Source organism: Lissotriton helveticus, chromosome 3_2 (assembly GCF_964261635.1).
Source record: "Lissotriton helveticus chromosome 3_2, aLisHel1.1, whole genome shotgun sequence".
NCBI lineage: Eukaryota > Metazoa > Chordata > Amphibia > Caudata > Salamandridae > Lissotriton > Lissotriton helveticus.
Window position 1 is genome coordinate 71,967,215 of NC_136062.1, and position 26,607 is coordinate 71,993,821.

At 49.7% G+C, this 26,607-nt stretch overlaps 1 protein-coding gene across 2 annotated transcripts in view; it reads left to right on the forward strand.

The window, feature by feature from the left end:
• DMXL2 (Dmx like 2) overlaps window positions 1-26,607 on the forward strand; it is a 1,907,871-nt gene that overhangs the window by 265,791 nt on the left and 1,615,473 nt on the right. For both annotated transcript variants that reach the window (XM_078684818.1, XM_078684819.1), the window contains exon 12: window positions 5,853-6,528. In XM_078684818.1, coding sequence (XP_078540944.1) covers window positions 5,853-6,528 — 676 coding nt within the window. The remainder of the gene's footprint in view (window positions 1-5,852; window positions 6,529-26,607) is intronic.

Consider the following 26,607-nt stretch of genomic DNA (forward strand, 5'->3'; position numbering starts at 1 on the left):
AGAGTCTCCTCAAATTGAGGTTGGTACTCCGGTGCGGCATAAAGCCATATTGATCCTGGTGTATGATGGTAGTAATATCTTTACTTAAGCTTGACATCAGAGTCAGAGCCAACACCTTGGTCTCCATATTTAGTAAGGATATGGGCCTGTATTTGATTTTGATTTATTTATTAAACCGTTCAATTAAAATCATTACAATAAAAAAATAAAATTAGAACCCCACCCACCATTTCCAACCCCCTCCCGTGCCTCCTGTGAAGGAAAAAAAACCCCAAAAAACATTCCAACAGTCAACCTTATGTTGCGGGGACCTTTCAGCTTTCTATCCCGGTACTTAATTTTGATACGGCTGGGTTCCAGGCAGATCACTTGAAGTGGCAAGTAGGCTCTTCTTTGCCCCTTAGTGTTTGAGGGAAGCCATTAGTTGACGTGTTTATCAACTCTAATTTTGAGAGCTTGAGGACAGACATTTTTTTTGTTCTATAGCACTTAGAGCTTGTCCAATTTGAAAAACGAATTTTGCCACTCTTGCAAGATGGTGTGTTTTTGTTTCCGAGAAGCACCAATCTGATGCCTCCTTGCAAGTTCTGATACCTTGGGCTCTTAGGATGGGACGAAGAAGTCTCTGTCGTTCATTGATGAGTTTCGGACAGCAACACAGTAAGTGGAGCCAAGATTCCCCATGGTAGTTACATAGAGGACATGAAATGGCTTCATCTGATCGTGCCCATGCTGGATCAAAATCACAAATTCTGAGGACCGTTAGCCTCATGTGCTTCCGTTAGGTATGGTTGGACTCTCCCCAGGATGTAAGATTCATCCAATGCCTTCTTATAGTTGTTATTTCGGAGTGCAGTTAGATCCTTTTCATAAGAAATGGAGGCGACTTCCCGTCTCATGGTGTTCAACCAGGCCTTATGCGGGATTTCTGTTAGGGGAAGACTGTTTCAATCTATATTTAGTGTCTCTATTGCTTTGTCCAGCTTGGTGTGCCGCGGGAAACCTCTTTGAAGATTGTTGCCAAATGATGTTTTAGGGAGTTGTGGGATGCTTTAAGGACTCCGTTGTAGAACTTTATTAAGTCTCCCTGGAGGGCTGGTTCCGGTCTGGCAAGCCCTAGTTCCAGCCGTAATCTCGTATTTCTAGCATTCCTGGGTGCTTGCAGCACGATCTTGTGGGCTTTGACCTACGCTGCAGCAATGAGTTTGTCTAGAGCTCCTGGAAATGCCAGGTGTCCGTAGTTGATGGCTGGAATTAGTTTTGTCCTGAGGACTTTTAGCATGGGGTCGGCTGTGGGGCTGGTCAGGCATTGGCTCAATCGTTTTATTGAAAAAATTACTCTATTGATTTTCGCAGTTAGATGTTTTGTGTGAGCTGCCGATGCTGCCCTCTCATTCAGCCAAACTTCGAGATAGTTGTAGGCTACGGTGGTCCCAATTCGCTGGTCTCCAATCTTCCAGACCGCTTGTTTTTTGTGCGGGTATCTGCCAAATATCATTATCTTTGTTTTACCTTGATTAACTGTCAGGGGATTTTCCTTGTTGTACTTCCCCAGCTCTTTAAGGGCTCTTTGGAGACCTACCCTTGGGTGGTCCATCACTACGGTATCATCTGCGTACTGTAGGATTGCCAGTCTCGCCTTGCCTAGTCTCGGTGGAACTAAACTTGCCTCTTTCAGGGCTGCCCCCATGTCTGCTGTATAAAGATTGAATAGAAGGGGGGCCAGGACGCAACCCTGCTTCAGTCCGTTGTCGGTTTACACTTTTGTCGATAGAGCTGTGGGGCTTATCTTGACTTGTACCCAAGTCTCCTCGTGAATGGACATGATGGCCTTTAGTAGCTTAGGAGGTGCCCCCCAGGATGACAGTTTTGAGAGGTAGGCCAGGGCCAAGATGTTGTCTGTTGTTGCACTGTTTTTCCTGAAGCCAGTCTGGTAGAATGGGAGTAGATCGTTGTTAGTTACCCATTCCTCTAGCTCTCTCAGTAGTAATTTAGCGAAAGCTTTGGCTTCTACATCCAGGAGGGCCACTAGCCTATAGTTTGCGGGGTTGCAGTGGTCTCCTTTCTTGTGAATTGGGAAGAGGATGGATCCTTTCCATGAGTATGAGGGGGCCAATGACCATGCCATCAATGACAAAAGAGACCACGGGCGTCCGCAGGGGGTGGCAAGGAGGAGCGCTACCCCCCCCCCCCCCACCCTCCCCCGGAGCGACGCCCCTGCGGCCACCCATGCTTTTACGGACGCCTTTTGTCCGTAATTCCAGGCCCTTCAGGGAGCAGAGCTGTTCCCTGCCAGAGGCCTCAACTCCCTGATAGAGCACCTCGCACTCCTCCTCGCAGCCCCTCCCGCCCATTATCATTCTGTCTGTGGCTGATTATCACAAACAGAATGACAATGGCCAGTTTGAGCTGCGCGCCACAAGACCTCCTTTTGACACTGTGTAGCCTGAGAGCAAGGGGTCTTCTGAATGAAGTTCTGGGGGGAGTCGATTCCTTATCCTCCCAAGTAAAAAATTGAAGATGCAGCATAGCCCGGATTTCAGATCCCACTAAACGTACACAGACTCGTGTCAATAACATGTCTATCTGCCAGTATGCACCCTGTCATGTCTGGCATGACATCCCGACCCTGTGTTTCACTGCCTCATATCCCCCTGTACCCTACTCCCCGTGCTCACTGCCTTATATCCCTTTGTACCCCACACCTCGCGCTCATTGCCTTACATCCCTCTGTACCCCACAACTTGCTCTCACTGCCTTATATCCCTCTGTACCCCACACCTCACGTTCACTGCCACAACATATCCCTCTGTACCCCACACCTCACGCTCACTGCCACATATTCCTGTGTACCCCACACCTCGTGCTCACTGCCACGTATCCCTCTATATCCCACTCCTCACACTCACTGCCTGATCGCTCACTTTACCCTGACATTCTTCTTCTACGTGTTCTCTCCCCTTCCACTTGTTCTACCTCTGTTCACCCCTTACTTCTTTTAGTACCTTACTCCTTTCTCAATACCTCTACTTCTTTTCCTCTTCAGTAACTGCTCTCTGACACATCTCTGCACTTCCTTTATATCAACGCACCCCTCTACCTCACCTGTCTACCTCTTTATTATTCCCTCTTCCTCAGCTGTCTCTACCTGTCTTTGACACACCTCTTCCTCTCTACCTGACCCTCTCTCGTTCTACGGCGGCGTTATTTTCCCCTCTCCATCTCTGATTTACCTGTCGCTTCACCTGAATTTTTTCTTCTACATCTCACTTCTTTGTCTACCCTTCACCCCTCGCTACGGTCTTTATCCGACCCACCTTTCAGTGCCTCTTTCCATTTCGCCTCCCTCCCTCACAGCGCTCTCCTAGCATGCATCTGTTTCTCCCCTCACCACCATGCCTGCCTCTACCCCTCCTTACCTTTCTAACCAGCCAAACTTTCTACCTTCTGTTATTCCTGGTAGTGAACCCTTCATTTCACGCCACCGGTTGTATTACCTACGCATTCAAATTGAGTAGGTCATTGCTGTGCTCCCAACCCTACATCGAGACCCAGTCCCCTAGCCTCTCAACATGCCCAGATATAACAACAAGCATTGGCATAGCCAATAGGTTTCGCCTTTGGGACCTGCTGCATATATCTAAATACTTATAAGGTCCTAAAGCCGAGACCTATTGGCTATGCCATTGCTTGCTTTTCTCAGCTTGGCCTGATAATTACCCGATCCTGATTGTCTGCCATTTTAGCCCCACCCCTATTGATTAACATGAGCCACGCCCCTTCATTTGCTAGGTTAGCCCCCCCGCAAAAATTTCTGCGGACGCCCATGAAAGAGACTAACGTGTTAAAATCCTCTTGAATCACCTAGCCATCAAATTGTAAAATCATGGGTATTTTTGCCTAGTTTCTAAAAGATGCAATCAATCAATCAATCAGTGACACTTATAAAGCGCGCTACATACCCGTAGGGTCTCAAGGCGCTGGGGGGGGGGGGTGCCGCTACTGCTCGAACAGCCAGGTCTTCAGCTTCTTCCTGAAGGAGAGGTGGTCTTGGGTCAGGCGCAGGTCGGTCGAGAGGGAGTTCCAGGTCTTGGCGGCCAGGTAGGAGAAGGACCTTCCTCCCGTAGTCGCTCTTCGGATGCGGGGGACGGCGGCGAGGGCGTGGTTGGCTGATCGGAGGTGGCGTTTGGGAGCGTAGAAGTTGACTCGGCTGTTGAGGTAGCTCGGGCCTTGGTCGTGTAGGGCTTTGTGTGCGTGGGTGAGGAGGCGGAAGGTGATTCTTTTGTTGACGGGGAGCCAGTGAAGGTCTCTCAGATGTCCGGAGATGTGGCTGGTTCGTGGGATGTCGAGGATGAGTCTGGCTGAGGCGTTCTGGATCCGCTGGAGTCTCTTCTGTATCCTTCGGCCTTGGATTTGCATATCTGTGACACTTACATTGTAGAAAATGAACTGGTTAATGTGATAAACATATAGTAAAGCAATAAGGCCTCTTTTAGCGAATACTTCAAACATTGCATCTCTTAATATATTTCTCTGTACCTAGGTATTCAAAATCATTACGATTTTACAGAGCCCTTTCTTTTACCCACCTAATTTACACCTAGTATTTAGCCGTTTTGCCTTCGACCAATCAATCCCATAACTCAAATGCCTGTACTTCTTTCTTATTTTTAACAGCTTTTTTTTTTTTAGGTTTTACTAGGCAATACGTAAAATATAATTGTAATGTTAATGATAACCACAAAAATATACATCAAACATAATTTAAAATAGATATGCGGTTAACTTCGTACCAAGCAATTGTATGCAGAACTCTGAAGGAAAACAACTAAGGTGTGGCAAGGTCATAATGTTAAAATACCTGCCATAGGACACAAATGGCTGCACTCCTTTCAATTTATCTTCCATCTTCATGTTTCTATTCTTCGGACATTTTATTAACGCAATTTGAACTGATTTTACTGCTAAATTGACCCCGTTTTTCTTAGTGATTTAATTTGTCAGTATACTTAACGTTACTTCTTTAATTGCCTTATACTTTAACTTTTAAATTGCTTACCACCTGAGCCTCCGCCAGTGGCAATATGGAATACTGAAATGCAGGCATCACTACTGTTATCCAGGAACATAGAGATGGCTTGATGTTAATGAATGTTGTCTGAAAGTAACATAAAAAAATACTTAACGGATTTTCTGTCAAAAAAAGGTTTGTAAAGACTCTGGCCCCATGGGGAAATGCCCGGTGGAGTAAACGGCCAGCATGGCCCTTTCCAGTGTACACCTCACAGTCCATTTATTTAATAAAATCTTTGAGAAAGAGTTCGAAGGAGCACAAAGAGAATCGAGCAGGAATCCATATTTAACAGTGTTTGTGATTTGGCGTTGCCTTAATACATTGTTCTCTTGTAATGGACAATTCAGACCACACCTTCGAGACATATGTGAATGTGTCTAGGCTATTTGTAAACAAGGGCAGCTACTAGCATTTGCCAATCATGTCATAATTCTAAAAAACTGAGTTGGGAGCTTAGCTTGGGAATTTAGTTACAGCAAATGCGAGCCATCATGACCGGAAAGTAAAATGTTTGATTTTTTTTCAAAAGGAGTTCTGTGTTATAAATTTGTCCCATCAGCAAAACCTTTCAAATTGGCCAGATGTTTTATACTTTTCTTTAATTACGTAGGTGAAAAAACACTTTGGACTTCATTTCGTCTCAACATTTAATGAAATAGGTTACAGAACTGTGGTTTTGGCCTGGTTGTAATATTCAAATGAAATGTATCTCATTTGGTTATGTATGTAAAATCATAGCGTGCAAATAAACAACGTTTCTTAACCCTTCGTTTTCTAGGTTTCATTCTCTTCTCGGATTCCAGTTGCTTTTCCTTCCGGTGATGCAAGCTCCCTCAGTAAAAATATTTTGATGTATGCCGCTACTTCTATGCAAGAGAATTTCTCCTCAAGCATTTCTTCTCACATTTCAGTGGATAAAAAATCAAGCACCCGTGAAAGCCCAGCAATTGTTCCCGTGGTTGCTCCTTCAGTGATGATGGTTTCAAAACACATTGATGGGTCTCTTAATCAGTGGGCAGTCACATTTGCTGATAAATCTTCATTCACAACAGTTCTCACTGTATCTCACAAATTTCGATACTGTGGACACCGATTCCATCTCAATGATTTGGCTTGCCACTCTGTTTTGCCACTGTTGCTCACGTCATCACATCACAATGCCTTATTAACTCCTGAATCGGAACTTTCTTGGGATTCTGACAGCTATAATAGAATTATGGACCCTGCCAAGCATTTTAAAGGCTCCTCTAGGCAACATTTCCGAAATGCAGCTACACGAACGTTTCATGATCCAAATGCAATATACAGTGAGCTCATTCTGTGGCGTGTGGACCCAATCGGACCCTTGTCATACAGCGGAGGTGTGTCGGAATTGGCTCGAATTAACTCACTGCATACTTCAGCCTTCTCAAACGTTGCCTGGCTTCCAACTCTTATTCCCAGCTACTGCCTAGGTAAGAGGTTTTAATTACGAACTTGTATCAAAATTAACTAGTTTTAGCATTGCCTGTTAGCCAGCACCATGCACGCTTATATGTGATGCATTTATATTACAACAGATAATCTAATGAGCAAATTTTTTGTACTTTTTTTGTTCCTTTTTTTAGTAAGGAGATGTACCATTTAAATGAATGTTTGTGCTTTAAACATATTAAATTTGATGTAACATGCAAGAGGAAGTTAATTGACTTTGATAAGGCAATCCACCATAATTTAGTTACTTACATAAAATAGGTTTAATCTCACTTTTATGCCATGTCCACCAACGGACATGGCGTATAGGTGGGATTAAACATGCATTTGAATTTGAGCTTGAGCGTCGACACCCCCTTTCGTTAAACAACAATGTGTGTGTGTGTGTGTGTGTGTGTGTTTTTTGCAACAATGTGATCCAGCAGATATTGAGAGCGCTCCTCAGTGTGTGCTCAGCCCAGGGGTCGGACCCTGACCCAAAAATCACATTTTTGTTACAAAAGGAGCGGCACAACCAGATTGTTTTTTGAAGCCTTTTAATCAGAGCTTCACGCCACACAAGGCTTTGCTCACGGTCAGTTAGTCCTTCTACTCTTTTCCTTTTTATACTGGCCCATTTTAGCCGTTAGGAGGCATTATCGGATATGTAGTGCGGAAACAGTTATATACACAATTTCAACCCATAAAAGAAAGACTGGTGTGATCTCATATTTTGTAAATACATTAATGCAGTGCAATACATGTTAAGTCACATGGGCAGACTGAATTCTTTAAGGTTCATAAATGGAATAGTTCCCAATCAATATCAGTTTCTTTCTCGGGTATAGTACCCTGCTCAATTTTGAACATTCATACTGGTACTGTCACAGTCACTCTAAATGTACGTGGAGGTCCTCCCCAAAGTTCATACCTCTCGGTATTTTTGTTCGTAATCGGATGATCAGGTGGGACTCAATTTGTCGCAATTTCCGAACTGTATCACCACCTCTCTCCATTTTGGTTAGCATTTTAGCATTTTAGGGCCATACAATCTCATTGTTCTCCAGTCTCCTTCCTGGCATGCATTTATGTTTTGCCGTGGCATATGGCATGTTTTTGTTTTTCACTGCCCTGATGTGTTCCAGGATTCTCTTTTTTAACATACAGGTGGTGCTGCCTATATATTTGATCCCGCATCTGCATTCGATTACATAAACCACGTTTTTAGATGTGCAAGTGATTTGTTGGTCAATGTACATTATCTTGCCATTAGGTTCCTCAATGCTTTTTTTACTGGTACCAATTTTGCAAGCTTTACAGGAGGAGCAAGGTTTAAATCCTTTACGTTGATCCATAAGCCAATTTGTCTGTGGTTTTATCTGAAAATGGCTTCTGACTAGGAGATCTTGAAGAGAGGTGTTCTTTTTGTAAGTTATTTGTATATATATATCTGAAAGAAACACGTAGTGATAGATTCCTTACCTTAGAATTACCCCCGGGCGACAGACTGGATCCGAAAAGTTTTCGTCAGCAGTACCCCTGCGCGTCGGAAGGTGGCGTTGGGCGGCTCAGCATCCGTCGTTGGCACCGTGGTTGCCGAGATGACGTTGCGGCAGCTACTTAGATGCCGCCCTCGCGCGCTGAAGTCTGTTCTTTCCTTTTCCGTGCCAGCAAGTGCAGATCTGGAGAGAGAGGTATACAACACAAACATACCAACCAACTCTCATACATTCATGTCTCTTATACTATATTCATACCCCAATCACAACAGCATATATCTGTACAATCTGAGACATAATGTTGGTTTCAGTCTCTGTGACCCTTTAGGGCAACTGCATCTAACAGGATCTAAATAGTCTTGGTAAATGCGTTTCGGTGGTTTACGATGCAGATAAACACCACCTTCATCAGGACCCGCCAGATAACAGACCAGTGTTCTCTATACCCTGGGAATTCCTAAGAGAATATATAAATACAATCAATTAGCAGCCCATGATTTAACAATAAAATGACATCGATTAGACCAACTTACAAAGCTGCAAAGTAAAAGTGACGTGATTAAATCCAAATGTGCCACGTAACACCAAAATAGTGCCATCACCGAAAAGCGTGTCCTAACCATTGTGAGTTCTCCGTTATTATTACACCCCAACTTACTAAGGGCAGAATACATAACAGAGAAACCTACTAATCTTCACACTATCAAGTTCTCCATTATTATCACATTCCAACTTACTGAGGGCAGAATATGTAACAGAGAAACCTACTAATCGTCACACTATCAAGAATAGTTTTTGCACCATCACCAAACAATATAAGATATAAATAAGAAACATATTTTTCCTTATTTGAGATGAGAACACATATAAGGGTGCACCATTTATTACTTCTAAGTGTGCTTCTAAGGTATAGAATTAGGCCAGCGCTATCCTTACAATTGCAACCCATATCTAGATACTTACTGTTACTTATTCTCCACCAATGAGGGCGAAAGATATATACTATCCACCCTGTAGCATACAGGATGGCAACCATTCTCCGCCAAAGGAAGAGTAAAGCCATATTTTAACATCAGTAGCAGTTACCCCTCTCTTGTTATCTCTAAGGGGCCCACTACTGAATCAGACGTCTTACCCAAAATATTCAATACTGTGTATCAAAGTCAATCTAGATGCCAATCTGTCCCCAGTAAAATAGTTCTATATAGGAAACATGAAAGAAGTTTTTCAATATAGGCTAACATCAGATTTAAAAATTAGCCATCAACTACCATTATTCTATGTAACATCATGAGTCCTAACATTATACCTTTTGTGTTTGCTTTCAAGGTGCCTTAATGTCATTTCTTCTCATCATTAATAAAAAACATTTGAGCATCATCTTGGAATGGAATATAAAAGCACGTCTTGTCTAGTGTATGCAATCAAAGCTGAAAGAAAAGAAGGATGGTACGTGCTGTCACAGGGCATTGCTATATTGTACCCAACTTCCACCACTCCAATCCATGGTTGATTGTATTAAAGAGGCTATACATGCGTTTAAATATCCATGACTCGGATTTAATGCACCAAACTGTCCTCACTATATCAGACGTTAGGTTAACGTAGTTGTGAGAAGTTGGCCTGATGTGCAGTGCTCACTATTCTAGTGATCACTATATATCAGTCCAAACAACCCTTATTGATGATTGGTTGTAAGTCAACCTTATAGACCAGCTATCCTAGTAGCATGGATACGAGCAGTCTAAGGCTAAGACTCTAGAGGGCGTGTTAAGCCAGCTGTTTTACCATCACATTACCCCTTGAACACCCAGTGAAAGGACACCACACAAGTGTTATGAAAATAAACAATGTATTTATTAGAATCACAACAACCCTGTACTCTTTATGAGGACAGGGTGCTAAGCACACAACAAAACTCTTACGAAAATACTTAAGTTAGCACGTTATACACAAATGCCCGAGGGGCACGAAAAACCATATACTTAAAAAGTGGAATGCGAATTACTAGCAGGTAAGTAACAGTTCTAATAGGCTTTGGAATCGCTAGGACTTGACTAGGGAATCGTTAGATTACTTCTAGGAGACCTAGGGGACTCGGGTGCAGAGTGTGCACTCTCACGCGGGATGCGGGACAAAGTCTATGGAGGCTAGTAAAGGCAAAGTTAGTGTTCACGGGCGAACCCGACCTGGTAGGAAGAAAACGACAGTGGATCCTGACCCTAGGATAGTGAGGCTATGCTGGGACACCGAAGTGCCGAAGTTACCTAGCCCAGGGGCTGCAGCTGCATAGGTCTGAAAAGACGTCGGGGATCTCGTTGCCGGACCAGGAGCCTGGAAGGAAGAAGTTGCTGGCAGGCGACCAGTGAAGGAAAGTTCGATGGATCCAAGCCTGGATCAAGGAAGAAGAAAACCTGAAAGCAGAGGGGACCAAGTTCTTGAATCACTAGCCAGTGATTAAGTGGGCACCAGGATGGCATCGGGCGAAGTCACCGCAGTCAGGTGAGTGGGCGCTGCTGGGCTCTGCAGTCTCTCGGACCAGGAGGCGTTGTCGGCGACCAGGATGGAGGTGCGAGCTGTCCCACGAAGGTTCTTGCTGTCGACGTCGCTGGACCCAGGATTGGGCAACAAGTCTTGGCAAATGCAAGGCCCACGCGGTGGACCTAAAATGGCGTCTTGAGTGGACCAGGAGGGTCCAGGGTACTTCTCCGATGGAGGGAAGCAAGGGCCAGTCTGGAGCAACCAGACCAGCAGCAGAAATGTCGTCGGGCGTCGTCAGGAAGGCCACAAGCCAGCGGGCTAGTAGCCAAACAACGCGGTGAGCAGTAAAAAGCAGAAGGGCCCCACGCAGATCGTGGAGATGCTGGGGGGCTGCTCTTCGGTGCTGGAGCTGCTCAGGGTGGGGGCTTCTTGGACCCCAAAGCACTCACCAGGAATTCACTCGGCGGGCTTGCTGGAAAGAAGTCGTGCAGTCTTGCAGATGGCCGGTCCCTTGAGGTCTCGTCGCACCCACGGTTCTCAGCTGGGCTGTAGAGGTGGGTAGAGGTCAGAGGTGCCAGGGAAGCCGGTTCTCGTCGAGCTGGGCAGTCGGATTCCGGAGGAAGGACTTGCAGCAGACCGCAGTGTTCTTAGATGGTGCCTGCGGGTGCAGGGTGACTACTCCTTAGTCACAAGGGAGAAATCTTAGGAAGAAGTCTTGAGTTCCTTTCGCAGAAAGTAGTTTCAGGATTCAAAGATGATCTGATTTGGAAGGGGGCCAGTCTCTACCTTTATCCTGTAAAAAGGGGCTGGCACGCGACTAAGTCCTGCCCTATGGGTGGGACTAGGAGGGGGGTGGTTACACCCACTTCCTTGGCGGGCTTTTCCCCAGCACAGGGTCTGGAGTGACCCTGGAACTGGTTCCAGCCAGCCTATGCACAGTGAGCACCGGGGTGCCACGTGCAGTCACCTTCCTCTAAAGCCCTGCCTACCTACAATACACAAAACCCTGTCTGGGACGGTGCTGGCACCGCCCCTGGCAGGAAACCCTTTGTCCTTATCTCCTGCTCTGGGAGGACTCCCAGCAGCAGGAGGGCAGACTTGTGTCTCGGTGGCAGCATCCATTTTGTGGATGCTAAGGCTCTGTCTGACTTTAACCGGGGTTAGGGGTTACATACATGTCGTGTCCCTCTAGAAGGGTGGAATGCTAACCCCGTCGCCAGAATTGGCGAGGGGTTAGTATTCCAATTCGTATGACACCTTACTCGACATGTTTTGATAAAGCGATACCAGAGTTGGCACATAACCGCGAGGATTATAATGCACTTAAGAGTATATGGTATGCGATATCATGGAAACGGCTAAGGGATGGATCCCGAAAGCCGCAGACAGGCTCAGCTCATGCCAGAGCACCATCTCACACGATTCCAAGCACTCTGCCTTCAGGATTGTTAAGGCCTGCTATAGGAGTGACTGATAGGAGATCTGTGTGTCCATTTTAGGGTTAGATATAGGTATACTATATCTAAAGCAAAGGGTGAGTACACCACCTTGCCCCAGCTGTCGTGCAGCCAGTTGTGTCAGTTTTAGTTAGTCAATCCAGGGGTGGCACAATACATGCTTCAGCCCCTGGGAGACTTCTGGGTGCACCTCAGCCCTGGGTACAGGGACTTGGAGAGGGCCCAGTGCCAATTCAGTACCTGAGTACAATTTGGATAGAGAGAACAGCTAGGCTGTGGGTCTGATTAGCAGGCCCACAGCCAGGGAAAGTCGTAAACCAGTGCAGCAAAAAGCAAAAAATCTGGGTGATCATAGGATTGCAGACCCTACTCTCCTACATGACCCCCCCCCCAAACTTTGGGACAATAAACTAACCTTGACCAGGTGAGTCTTCTTGCTCTAAGTGGAAATACCTGGAGAGCCCATCAGCATTGCTGTGATCAGTCCCAGGTCTATGCTCCACTGTAAAATCCATCCCCTGTAGGGAAATGGACCACCTAAGCAGTTTGGGGTTTTCACCCTTCATCTGATTTAGCCACAAGAGGGGCTTATGGTCTGTCTGAATGGTGAAGTGAGTGCCAAACAAGTAGGCCCTCAGCTTCTTCAGGGCCCAGACCACAGCAAAGGCCTCCCTCTCAATAGCTGACCAATTTTTCTCTCTGGGTGTCAACCTTCTACTAATGAAAGCAATAGGCTGATCATTACCATCAAAATTCAGTTGAGACAGAACAGCTCCCACACCCAACTCAGAAGCATCTGTTTGGACAATGAATGGCTTGGAGTAATCTGGACTCTTGAGGATAGGTGCTGTGCACATGGCCTGCTTTAGGTCATTGAATGCTTTCTGACAGCTTGCTGTCCACTGAACTTTCTTTGGCATCTTCTTGCTTGTCAGGTCATTAAGGGGGGTCACTATGGACCCATAATTTCTGACAAACTTCCTATAGTACCCAGTCAGGCCCAAGAAAGCTCGAACCTGAGTCTGGGTGATTGGAGGAGTCCAGTCCTTGATGGCCTGTATCTTACTCTCCAGTGGCTGAACCTGGCCTCCACCTACAAGGTGGCCCAGGTATACAACCTGTGTCTGCCCTATCTGGCACTTGGTGGCCTTGATAGTGAGGCCTGCCTTTTGCAGGGCCTCTAACACTTTCCTCAGGTGGACCAGGTGATCCTCCCAGGTGGAGCTAAAGACAGCAATATCGTCCAGATATGCTGCACAGAAGTCATCCAGCCCAGTGAGGACTTGATTCACCAACCTTTGGAAGGTGGCAGGTGCATTTTTCAGTCCAAAGGGCATTACCACAAATTGATAATGCCCTCCAGGGGTAGAAAATGCTGTCTTGGGTTTGGCTTCCTCAGCTAACCTGATTTGCCAATACCCAGCTGTCAAATCAAATGTGCTTAAGAAGTTGGCAGAAGCCAATCTATCTATAAGCTCATCTGCTCTTGGTATTGGGTGGGCATCAGTCTTAGTGACTGCATTGAGGCCTCTGTAGTCTACGCAAAACCTCATCTCTCTCTTACCACCCTGGGTGTGAGGCTTTGGCACTAGAACTACTGGGCTAGCCCAAGGGCTATCTGAGGGCTCAATGACTCCCAGTTCCAACATTTTCTGCACTTCAGTTTTGATGCAGTCTCTAACATGATCAGGCTGTCTGTAGATTTTACTCTTGACAGGCAGACTGTCTCCAGTGTCAACATCATGGGTACACCAATCAGTTTGGCTGGGTGTCAGAGAGAACATATGTCGAAAGGATTGCAGAACTTGCCTGCAATCCTGTTGCTGATGTTCAGTGAGGCTGCCACAAAAGACAACACCATCAACTGACCCATCATCAGGATTCTGAGTGAGCAGGTCTGGGAGAGGGTCACTCTCTTCCTCCTGTCCCTCATCTGTGGCCATGAGCAAGCTCATGTCCTTCCTGTCAACATATGCCTTGAGCCTGTTAACATGGAGCACTCTGAGAGGGCTCCTGGGAGTTCCAAGGTCCACCAAGTAGGTAACCTCTCCCTTTTGCTCAATGATGGTGTGGGGCCCAGACCATTTGTCTTTCAGAGCTGCTGGGGCCACTGGCTCCAGCACCCACACCTTCTGTCCTGGCTGGTACACAGCCAGTACAGCCTTTTGGTCATGCCAAGCTTTTTGAAGTTCTTGGCTGGCCTCCAGGTTTTTAGATGCCTTCTCCATATACTCAGCCATCCTGGAGCGGAGACCAAGTACATAGTCCACTATGTTGGTTGCAGGCTTTTTGAGAGGTCTCTCCCATCCTTCCTTCACCAAACACAGGGGTCCTCTTACAGGATGCCCATACAGAAGCTCAAAAGGGCTGTAGCCAACCCCCTTCTGTGGGACCTCTCTGTAAGCAAACAAGAGGCAGGGGATCAGGACATCCCATCTTCTCCTAAGAGGTTCAGGTAGTCCATGAATCATCCCTTTCAGGGTCCTGTTGAATCTCTCAACAAGCCCATTGCATTGTGGATGATAGGGTGTGGTGAACTTGTAGTTCACACCACACTCTTTCCACATGGCAGTCAGATATCCTGACATGAAGTTTGTACCTCTGTCAGAAACGACCTCCTTAGGGAAACCCACTCTGGAGAACACTCCAACTAGGGCTCTTGCCACTACAGGGGCTGTAGTGGTCCTAAGGGGAATAGCCTCAGGATACCTGGTGGCATGGTCCACCACCACCAGTATAAACTTGTGTCCTGATGCTCTCTGGGGTTCCATTGGACCAACAATGTCAATCCCCACTCTTTCAAAGGGAACCCCCACCACAGGTAGTGGTATGAGGGGGGCCTTTGTTGTGCCACCTGACTTACCACTGGCTTGGCAAGTGACACATGAGCGACAAAACTCCTTGGTATTCTCATTCATATGGGGCCAGTGAAAGTGTGAGACAAGCCTGTCCCAAGTCTTTGTCTGACCTAAATGACCTGCAAGGGGAATCTCATGGGCCAAGGTGAGAAGGAAACCTCTCAGAGACAAGGGGATGACCAGCCTCCTGGTTGCACCAGGCTTGGGGTCTCTTGACTCAGAGTACAGGAGTCCATCTTCCCAGTATACCCTGTGGGCACCTGTGGCATTCCCTGCAGCCTCAGCAGCAGCCTGCTGTCTGAGGGGTTCAAGGGAAGGGCAGCTCAACTGTTCCTTCCCCAGGTCTGCTCTGGAGGGTCCCCCTGAGCCCAGAAACTCAACTTGATCAAGTTCAAGCTCTTTAGGCTCAGTTTCCCTCAGCTCTTCTAGATCAGCCTCCTCAGAGACTTGATCCTCAACCTGGGGCAAGGGGGAAGGCAAAGCCTTACCCTTACTGCTCTTCTTCTTGGAAGGTGTCTGGTCCATAATTTCAGGATCCAGCACCTGTTCAGTGGGGCATCTTCTGGCCTGTGACCTAGTCACAGCAAGCACATGTGCTGGCAAGCCTAACATCTCCATGTGAGTCCTCTGCTCCACTTCTGACCATTGTGATGACTCCAAATCATTGCCCAACAAACAATCAACTGGGAGGTCTGAACTGACTACAACTTTCTTTTGTCCCTTCACTCCACCCCAGGAGAAAGCCACAATTGCCACACTATGACTAGTAGTGACATTGCTGGCATTGGTCACCAGGAAATCAGTACCTGGCATGATCTGTCCAGGGTCCACAAAGTTAGGTGTCACCATGGTGACACTGGCACAAGTGTCCCTATAGGCCTGAGCCATTTTGCCATTTATCAAAGGTGTCTGCCTGTATTTGCCCAAAGTATTGGGACTTATTTCAGGGGACATATCCATATCCCCTGTACAGACAAGGACAGCCTGAGTGAGTGTGCCAACTAAGTTGTCAGACCCCTCAGTACCCAAGGTTAACCCAACTAATGCCTTGGGAGTGACACTACCACTACTGACTGTACTAGGGGGTGCAGTTGCTTTAGGAGCTGTAGTGGCAGGAGTTTGTCCTCCTCTTTTGGTGCACTCACTAAACCAGTGAGATTTACTTTTGCAGTACTGGCACCACCTTTTTGACTGGCCTTCTTGAGTCTTCTTCTTCTGGGAAGCCTGACCCCCACCCTCTTTGGTTTGTTGGGGACCTGGTGAAGACTTCTGGTCATTTTGCTCATTCTTAACATTACCCTTCTGGTCTGCTTTCTTCTGACCACCCTGGTTCTGGTTCTGGTTCTGCTTGATCCTTGTCCTGACCCATTTGTCTGCCTTCTTTCCCAATTCTTGAGGAGAGGTCAGATCTGAATCAACAAGGTGCTGGTGCAGCAACGGGTTCTGACAATTGTTTAAAATTTGTTCTCTCATCATTAGATTATACAATCCTGTGTAATCTGTAACCTTGCTACCCAGCAACCAGCCCTCCAAAGCCTTGGTGGCACAATCCACAAAATCAGACCAGTCCTGAGACTGAGTTTTCTGGGTGTCTCTGAACAGCAACCTGTACTGCTCAGTGGTTAAACCAAACCCATCAACCAGTGTATTCTTCAGGACCTGGTAATTGTTAGCATCCTCCACTCTTGTAGTGAGGAGCTTATCTCTACCTTTACCATCAAAGGAGAGCCACAGTATAGCTGCCCACTGACTCTGGGGAATGCCCTGCACAGTGCAGGCCCTCTCCAGAGCAGCCATCCATTTCTGGATATCATCCCCTTGCTTAAAGGGGGGCACTATTTTAGTCAGGTGTTTAGTATCTAAACCCTTCTCTCTATCTCTTGGGAGATTGCTGCCACCAGTGGGAGCTAGCCCACTCATCTGCTGCTCTCTAGCAAAGGCAAGCTTTTCTTTGGCCAGGGCAAGTTCTTCCCTTTCAATCCTCAGTTCAGCTTGTCTCATTCTAGCTTCATGCTCTTTTCTCTGAGGGGAAGTAAATCTCCTCTGTGGAGGATTCCTTCTCCCCTGAGAAGAGGCATTAGAGTGCAGAGATCTATTGGAGTCCCTAGAAAGAGATCTATCTCTCCTAACTCCAAGGTTAGGCCCACTTCGGGTTAGTACTGGGGGTCCCCCAGATCCTAGCCCAAGTAAGTCTAAGTTGGTCCTAGTTAGCCTTCTGACTACCTCAAGACCCTTGTCTACCTCATCCCCAGAGAGTTCCTCTTGATCCTCCTCCTCAACTGCTGAATCAGTGTTGGGGAGGTCTGGATCCCCAGAGGTTCCTTCTAAGGCTGGCATGTTCTCATGTAACTGAGAAAGCTTTCTGGCATCATATGTCTCTAAGAGACCTATCAGAAAGGGAATGGTGGGGTTAGACCCCTGCTTCAGTTTCCTGGAGACACAGATTTGTCTCATCTCCTGGAAACTGAGAGCTGCATATCTTGAAGTGACCTGTGGAGGGTCAACACTGACCAGGGGAGTCTCAGTAGATTCTCCCTGGGTAGACATGCTTTTCTAGTGAGGTGTAAGTGGTGCACTTACCTACACTATATGTTTGCCTACTGATCCCTTGCTAGAGTTGTAGTTTAGGGTGTGCTAGGCCCTAGGAGCTACAACAGCTGGTTCAGTAGAACTCAGAGTATTCTAAGCTAAGTTATATGTACCTTTAGTACTTATGTGATCTTTCACAAGATATTCTTAGGGCATGTGTGGTAAAACAACAGCAAGCTCAAATCCCAACCGCTGCTCACCAATGTGAGAAGTTGGCCTGATGTGCAGTGCTCACTATTCTAGTGATCACTATATATCAGTCCAAACAACCCTTATTGATGATTGGTTGTAAGTCAACCTTATAGACCAGCTATCCTAGTAGCATGGATACGAGCAGTCTAAGGCTAAGACTCTAGAGGGCGTGTTAAGCCAGCTGTTTTACCATCACATTACCCCTTGAACACCCAGTGAAAGGACACCACACAAGTGTTATGAAAATAAACAATGTATTTATTAGAATCACAACAACCCTGTACTCTTTATGAGGACAGGGTGCTAAGCACACAACAAAACTCTTACGAAAATACTTAAGTTAGCACGTTATACACAAATGCCCGAGGGGCACGAAAAACCATATACTTAAAAAGTGGAATGCGAATTACTAGCAGGTAAGTAACAGTTCTAATAGGCTTTGGAATCGCTAGGACTTGACTAGGGAATCGTTAGATTACTTCTAGGAGACCTAGGGGACTCGGGTGCAGAGTGTGCACTCTCACGCGGGATGCGGGACAAAGTCTATGGAGGCTAGTAAAGGCAAAGTTAGTGTTCACGGGCGAACCCGACCTGGTAGGAAGAAAACGACAGTGGATCCTGACCCTAGGATAGTGAGGCTATGCTGGGACACCGAAGTGCCGAAGTTACCTAGCCCAGGGGCTGCAGCTGCATAGGTCTGAAAAGACGTCGGGGATCTCGTTGCCGGACCAGGAGCCTGGAAGGAAGAAGTTGCTGGCAGGCGACCAGTGAAGGAAAGTTCGATGGATCCAAGCCTGGATCAAGGAAGAAGAAAACCTGAAAGCAGAGGGGACCAAGTTCTTGAATCACTAGCCAGTGATTAAGTGGGCACCAGGATGGCACCGGGCGAAGTCACCGCAGTCAGGTGAGTGGGCGCTGCTGGGCTCTGCAGTCTCTCGGACCAGGAGGCGTTGCCGGCGACCAGGATGGAGGTGCGAGCTGTCCCACGAAGGTTCTTGCTGTCGACGTCGCTGGACCCAGGATTGGGCAACAAGTCTTGGCAAATGCAAGGCCCACGCGGTGGACCTAAAATGGCGTCTTGAGTGGACCAGGAGGGTCCAGGGTACTTCTCCGATGGAGGGAAGCAAGGGCCAGTCTGGAGCAACCAGACCAGCAGCAGAAATGTCGTCGGGCGTCGTCAGGAAGGCCACAAGCCAGCGGGCTAGTAGCCAAACAACGCGGTGAGCAGTAAAAAGCAGAAGGGCCCCACGCAGATCGTGGAGATGCTGGGGGGCTGCTCTTCGGTGCTGGAGCTGCTCAGGGTGGGGGCTTCTCGGACCCCAAAGCACTCACCAGGAATTCACTCGGCGGGCTTGCTGGAAAGAAGTCGTGCAGTCTTGCAGATGGCCGGTCCCTTGAGGTCTCGTCGCACCCACGGTTCTCAGCTGGGCTGTAGAGGTGGGTAGAGGTCAGAGGTGCCAGGGAAGCCGGTTCTCGTCGAGCTGGGCAGTCGGATTCCGGAGGAAGGACTTGCAGCAGACCGCAGTGTTCTTAGATGGTGCCTGCGGGTGCAGGGTGACTACTCCTTAGTCACAAGGGAGAAATCTTAGGAAGAAGTCTTGAGTTCCTTTCGCAGAAAGTAGTTTCAGGATTCAAAGATGATCTGATTTGGAAGGGGGCCAGTCTCTACCTTTATCCTGTAAAAAGGGGCTGGCACGCGACTAAGTCCTGCCCTATGGGTGGGACTAGGAGGGGGGTGGTTACACCCACTTCCTTGGCGGGCTTTTCCCCAGCACAGGGTCTGGAGTGACCCTGGAACTGGTTCCAGCCAGCCTATGCACAGTGAGCACCGGGGTGCCACGTGCAGTCACCTTCCTCTAAAGCCCTGCCTACCTACAATACACAAAACCCTGTCTGGGACGGTGCTGGCACCGCCCCTGGCAGGAAACCCTTTGTCCTTATCTCCTGCTCTGGGAGGACTCCCAGCAGCAGGAGGGCAGACTTGTGTCTCGGTGGCAGCATCCATTTTGTGGATGCTAAGGCTCTGTCTGACTTTAACCGGGGTTAGGGGTTACATACATGTCGTGTCCCTCTAGAAGGGTGGAATGCTAACCCCGTCGCCAGAATTGGCGAGGGGTTAGTATTCCAATTCGTATGACACCTTACTCGACATGTTTTGATAAAGCGATACCAGAGTTGGCACATAACCGCGAGGATTATAATGCACTTAAGAGTATATGGTATGCGATATCATGGAAACGGCTAAGGGATGGATCCCGAAAGCCGCAGACAGGCTCAGCTCATGCCAGAGCACCATCTCACACGATTCCAAGCACTCTGCCTTCAGGATTGTTAAGGCCTGCCATAGGAGTGACTGATGGGAGATCTGTGTGTCCATTTTAGGGTTAGATATAGGTATACTATATCTAAAGCAAAGGGTGAGTACACCACCTTGCCCCAGCTGTCGTGCAGCCAGTTGTGTCAGTTTTAGTTAGTCAATCCAGGGGTGGCACAATACATGCTTCAGCCCCTGGGAGACTTCTGGGTGCACCTCAGCCCTGGGTACAGGGACTTGGAGAGGGCCCAGTGCCAATTCAGTACCTGAGTACAATTTGGATAGAGAGAACAGCTAGGCTGTGGGTCTGATTAGCAGGCCCACAGCCAGGGAAAGTCGTAAACCAGTGCAGCAAAAAGCAAAAAATCTGGGTGATCATAGGATTGCAGACCCTACTCTCCTACAGTAGTCTACATCTATCAGCTGACACATAACATGTATTAATTGCCAGCCTGCTACTTATAACCGTACTCAGCCTTTTTTACGGGTCAGGTGTGCCCTGCTGGTGTTCAAGATTTACTGTACCAGTACGTGACAGTGTCCAATGCTGCTGTGAACAATATACAATGCTGTTACCTATTACCAACATAACGTACACTCCTTAAGTTGCTAATCAAAACTTCCCTTAGGCAATACAACAATAGCATCTAACACTTTATCGAGGCTTGATGAGTTGCTCAAATTGCAGGGCCCCAGAGGCATTTTGTCTCCTATTTATTGGCCAATACGGGGGTGTGGCCAAGCAGCATGGCCGACAGGACGTGAGCTCCACCAGCTCCGTCCCGAAGACCGGCTAAATCCTTCAAATTATCCTGCCCGGGCTCTCCCGATTGCTGGAAAGCGTGTCGGAAGTGGCGGTGACCCCGCCGAGACTCCTGTGCTCGACAGACCGACCCGCGACCTGTGATCCTCCGAGAGCGCTGGACTGACTGCTGCTGGAGGCGGCGCCGGCGCGCTTAATCACGTGACGCCGCGGACTGGGCCTGCTCGCTAGAGCCGGACTGCGGGTGTACCATCTGGGGCTCCCCTACTTGAGTGAGCCCCCTGACGAGCGCAAGTGACCTAGCTGGAGCTCCCGGTCCGTGGTCGGAGGGTCGAGTGACGGGGACACAGGGGCCTTCCTGTTGTGTGGTGAGGAGGGGGACGGGACGGAGGTGCCGTCCATTTTGTGCAGTGCTCCTGTGCCGGAGTGCTGCCCCCCCCCCCCCCCTTGCTGTTGCTGGAGACTGCGCGCCCGGTCACCGGGGCGGCTGCACCCGGAGGTGGGGGATGTGAGTACCGCTTGCCCTGGCTCCTGATAGCGGCGTGGAGTGCATGCGGGGGTCCCGGACTGCTGTGTGCCTGATTGGACCCGGCCCCTTCCTTGGTATCTGAGGGGCCTTACCGCTTGTGTGCCTCCTCCCACCGGACCTTGTCCTGCACCCTGGTTTTTGCCCTTCGCTATCCTCCTGCATCGGGGGTGATTGAGGAGCAGAGTCGCTGAGCCCGCAGACGGATTGCGCCCCTCCCCCATGCATCCGCTATTTTGAGCACAGTGCCGGGCGGCCTCTGGGGGGTCCGTGGCAGCTGGTAGCGGGATGCTTCTGTGTCCTGTCCTGCCCAGTGCTGGGTGATTTTCGGCTGCTGCCCTGAGGGAAGCAAGGAGCGCGACGTGAGGAGGTGGTGGTCTCCGCGCTCCAATCTGTGCTGCCCATTTTTGTCTCACCGAGGCCCTGAATCCTGGTCACCCAGTGGAGGTGGGTGGACGTGAGCTGCTCCTACGCTGCCTTGCCTCTTGGTCTGCTTGGACTGCCTGGGCGCCACTTGCTCTACATCCTTTGTGCACTGTGGTGTGCGCCTACTCTATTTTTTCCTTGGATTGCGCTCGGGGGCCCCTCTTGGCCGGCCGGACCTGAGGTGCGCAGCTTGCGACACACGGACTTGCGCCAATCGCTATGGTGGCCCGTTCGGGTCGGGGCACTAAGGCCTCCCAGCCTAATACGATCGTGCAGTACACTACCCCTCGCCTGCAGCCACAAAGGATCACACGCCAGACGGGCACTGAAGACAGGGGTGGGGACCCATCGGAACCGTCCAGAGCGGAACTCCTCCAGGCTATTCAGGGTTCACACACTGCCCTGGAACGCCAGATAGAGACGGTCTCCATCGATGTCAACCTTTTGCGGACAGACCTCCGCAAAGTAGCGGACAAGGTTTCGGATGCGGAGGGCAACATCACTCAACTACAGGGGGAGGTCGCTTCCCTGCAAAAGTCGCTCGCCCAACTCACCTCTACTACCCGTGCATTGGAGAGGCACGCGGAGGATGCAGAAGGGAGGGCGCGTCGGAGCAACATAAGGGTCCTGGGAGTGCCGGAGCGGCTAGAGGCGGGGAACCCTGAGCGCTTCCTAGAGACTTGGATCCGAAAGCACCTCTGTCCGAATGGGTTGTCCAGCGTCTTCATAGTGGAACGGGCGCACAGAGCTCTGGTGCCCCCTCCGCGACCAGGGGAGGCTCCTAGAGCCCTCATTGCGAAAATCCTGAACTACAAGGACCGAGACTGCATTCTCAGGGCGGCGAGGGAGTCGGGGCCCCACACGATTGAGAACAGTCGCATATCAATCTACCCTGACTATACCCAGCAGGTGCAGGAACAAAGGAAATCCTACTTGGGAGTTAAGCAAAAACTACGTTCCATGCAGCTTCAGTACATGCTTCTATATCCTGCCAAGCTCAAAGTGCTCTCCCAGGGCCGGGCACACTTCTTTGAGACACCAGCCGAGGTATGGGAGTGGCTTGAGATCAGAGGGGACGATCTGCCCCCAGGTGAGAGAGGGGGCTCGCTCGACACTTGGGGGACCAGGCCACAGAAGAGGCGGCGTGGCAGGAGAAACCGCCGTTCTGGGTCCCGTGGATCTCCTGAGGCTCGACCCACGGTGGGACCGGATGGACACTTTGCAGGAAACGCCGCTAAACACGGATTCTACGGCTCCGGTGGTCCCGGAGACTGCCTTACCGGCGCCGGAGTTGGAATGATCTTTGCTCTACCTCCAATGACTCCACTGTAAACCCGCCTTTATTGTGCAGTTCTCCATGGCCCTGCAACTCTTTGATCTATCGCATGTCATCATTGTCACTGGGACCTTTTCGAACACTGGTTGGTACCTTGTGATTGGCGTCTGGGTCGTATGAGCTGCAGGGGGTAGGGGGTGAGGGTGGCAGATGTCATTCCCACATTGCTGATTCAGCAGGGGAGGTGTACCCGGGTTCTTCTACCAGATTCGTGGGGTCTTTCGGGGAGCTGGGAGGGTGGGTGGGTGGGGTTGTTTTGCTGTGTGTGAGTGTGTGTGGAGTGTGTTGTATGGGGTGGCTGTGCACGTCCTGGCACTGGCGGGGGAAGGGCGGGGTGGCGGTTTTGGTTGTTGCTATCCTATTGCTCGTGGGTGGTGGGGATGAGGGTGTTTATGCAAAAGTTTCGTATGTTGGGGTTGTTGGGGGGTGGGATTGGGTTCGTGACACAGATGACATTGGCATTATGTGCGTATTGATTCCGATTTGTGGGGAGCTTGTCCTATGTGCTGCATCCCTAAATTTCTATGTTGCGGGGGGCAAACGGAGACGGTTCAGGTTGCGCTTGCACTGCAGCCCGTTTGGGCGTGATTGTTGGTCATGGGATTTAAGTTTTAACGTGGAATGTGCGTGGCTTGGGCACGTGCACTAAGAGACACAGGGTCCTCACCTTCCTTAAACGCCATGGGGTTTCAATTGCTTGTTTACAGGAGACCCATTTAGATGATGACGGAGTACAACGGCTGGCCAAGAAGTGGAGAGGTCAGATTTTCCACTCCTCCTATTCTACATATGCTAGGGGGGTTCTAATTTGGGTGGCCCCAGGGATTCCCTGTGCTGTTCAATATATAGATGCGGATGTGGGAGGCAGGTACATACTAGCGAGACTCAGATTGGATGACAAAGACCTCCTGCTCCTTAACACGTATGCACCGAACATTGATGACCCGGCTTTCTTTTCCCAGATACAGGATCTTGTGGCTCCGAGCCTAGACGCACCCCTCCTCTGGTTCGGGGATTTCAATTGCGTACTGCATCATGAGCTGGACCGTCATCCACCCAGAGCGGGCACTAAGCCCCGTATGACGGCGCGCTTACGGGAAGTGATGCATAATATCAGGGCAGTGGATGTGTGGCGTACCTGCCACCCCGCACTGAAGCTTTACACATGTTATACCCCGACGCATGGTACACATAGTAGGCTAGACCGAGTGCTCGCGGCCAACCTTCCCTCCTCTCTTACATTGACGGTTACACACCAGGCCCGATACCTGTCGGATCATACTCCAGTCACGTGCGTGGCGCAGTGGCCTGATCGCACGGAGCGTCCGCGCACGTGGAGACTGCCGACTGACCTGCTTCAGGATCAGGTGGCCCGGGACCATGTGGCGTCGTCGCTCTCCGACTACCTAGAACTCAACTGGCCGGGGAATGATCTGTCCTACTCCACCAAGTGGGAGGCACTGAAGGCAGTCGTGCGTAGAGCGTGTATGGGCCTGTCGTACGGGGTTAGGAAACAACTGCTCTCGGACTTGCAGACTGCGGAGGCTGCGCTCCTGCGAGCTCAATCCCAGTCTGATCCGGGCGCGTCGGATCGACAGGCGGAGGGCCTTGCCCTGGTATCGATTCACGACATACTCACGCGGCTTGATAAATTTACACTGGGCCAATACAGGCAGAGACTACATCGTGAAGGAGATAAGTCTGGACGCTTGTTGGCCTGGATACTTCGCCGTGAGTTAACGCCCGAACGAATCGTAGCCCTACGGAACCCCAGTGGTGATATGGTCCACTCAGAAGCTGATGTCCTCGCAGTCCTGCGAGGTCATCTACGACTCGTATATGAGGCTGACCCGTCCATATCGGAGGATGTCTATCGCTTGTATCTTGATGACCTCTGCCTACAGACCCTGCCGGAGGCGGCGGCGAAGGAACTTGATGTCAAACTGACGTTGGGTGAAATTACCGCGGCGATAGCTGCCCTCCCCCGGGCCAGGACTCCTGGCGGGGATGGATTCCCAGCGGAGTTTTATCATGCTTTCGGACATACCCTAGCCCCCCTCCTCCTACAAGTCTATAATGAAGCTTTGCGTACGGGCACCCTTCCACCCACTTTGAATCAGGGCGAGGTCTGTATGATCTTGAAGCCGGGCGGTGACAAAACAGACCCCGCAGCTTACCGCCCTATCACATTGATAAACTCAGACGCAAAAATCCTCACTAAACTGCTAGCCAATCGCCTTGCCCCGCACGTGACCCAGCTCGTCCATCCAGACCAGTGTGGCTTTGTCCCCGGTCGTAATACGGCGATGAATTTGCGTCGCCTAAATCACATATTACATGAGGTCCGGGGACGTGAGGTTCCTCACGTGTTGGTCTCCGTGGACTTGGCTAAAGCCTTTGATACGGTGCACTGGGGTTATCTGATGCATGTGCTTCTGAAAATGGGATTTGGCCCTGGTTTTCGCGACTGGATCCGGGTGCTCTACGGAGCGCCCCGGGCCAGGGTGCGCCTGGGATCAGCCCGCTCCGACGAATGGTCGTTGTGGAGGGGCACCCGACAGGTCTGTCCCCTCTCCCCCCTCCTGTTTGCTCTCGCAATTGAGCCTCTGGCCGTATCTGCCCGCAAGGTGTTGCACGACTGGGGCATAGTAGTGGGGGACACTACCAATGTCATCTCCCTATACGCTGATGATGCGCTCTTCTATCTGACTTCCCCGATGGAGGCCCTCCCCGCTTTGTTGCGGCTTCTGGACCGCTTTGGCGCAGCCTCTGGACTGCGCATGAATGTCAACAAATCTCTGGTGTTCCCGCTGAATGCTGCTGTCCCTGACCCGGATGCGGATTCTCACTATTTAGGCCTCCGATGTGAATGGCTGGCGTTGCGGTACTTGGGTATTCAGGTGGCCGCCTCTGACGAGACTCTCCTGGCTCACAATATTGACAGAATTCTCGCAGCCCTCAGTAAATCTGTTGCCTTTTGGAACACACTCCCTCTCTCTCTCTTGGGGCGGCTGGCAGTTGCCAAGATGGTGATGCTCCCTAGAGTCCTCTATGTGCTGCAGAATACTCTATGCCCGTTGCCACCCCGGGTGTTTTGCACGCTGAACTCACTCCTCACCTCCCTACTCTGGGCAGGTGGACGTAGTAGGGTCGCGTTGCATACGGTAACAAGGTGTTGGGATGAAGGTGGCCTCAAGGCCCCGATGTTTGATCTATATTATTATGCGGCGCAGCTTCTCCCGGCAGCCAGGTGGTTTGCTGAGGACGAGAACTGGGAGCTGGCATTGTTGGCTGGTGCGGCTACGGACAAGGACCTGCAGGAGGCTTTCATGCAAGGCCGGGGCGCTGATGATACTCTGCCATATGTGGTAAGGCATACGGCTGACATTTGGCAGCGGTTCGTCGAGAAGGTACCGCGACGCGCGCCGTTTCATAGGGAGCTCCCAATTTGGATCTTGGCCCCGATACTCAAACTGGAGGCAAATATGTCCTTCCGAGAGTGGCACCTGGGCGGTTGCGAGACCCTCGCAGATCTCTACCCGGACGACTCTTTTGTGTCCTTTGAGAGAGCCGTGGCCTCTTTTGGACTCGGTGAGGGCCAATACCTGCATTACGGAAGTCTTAGGGACGTGGCCAGGAC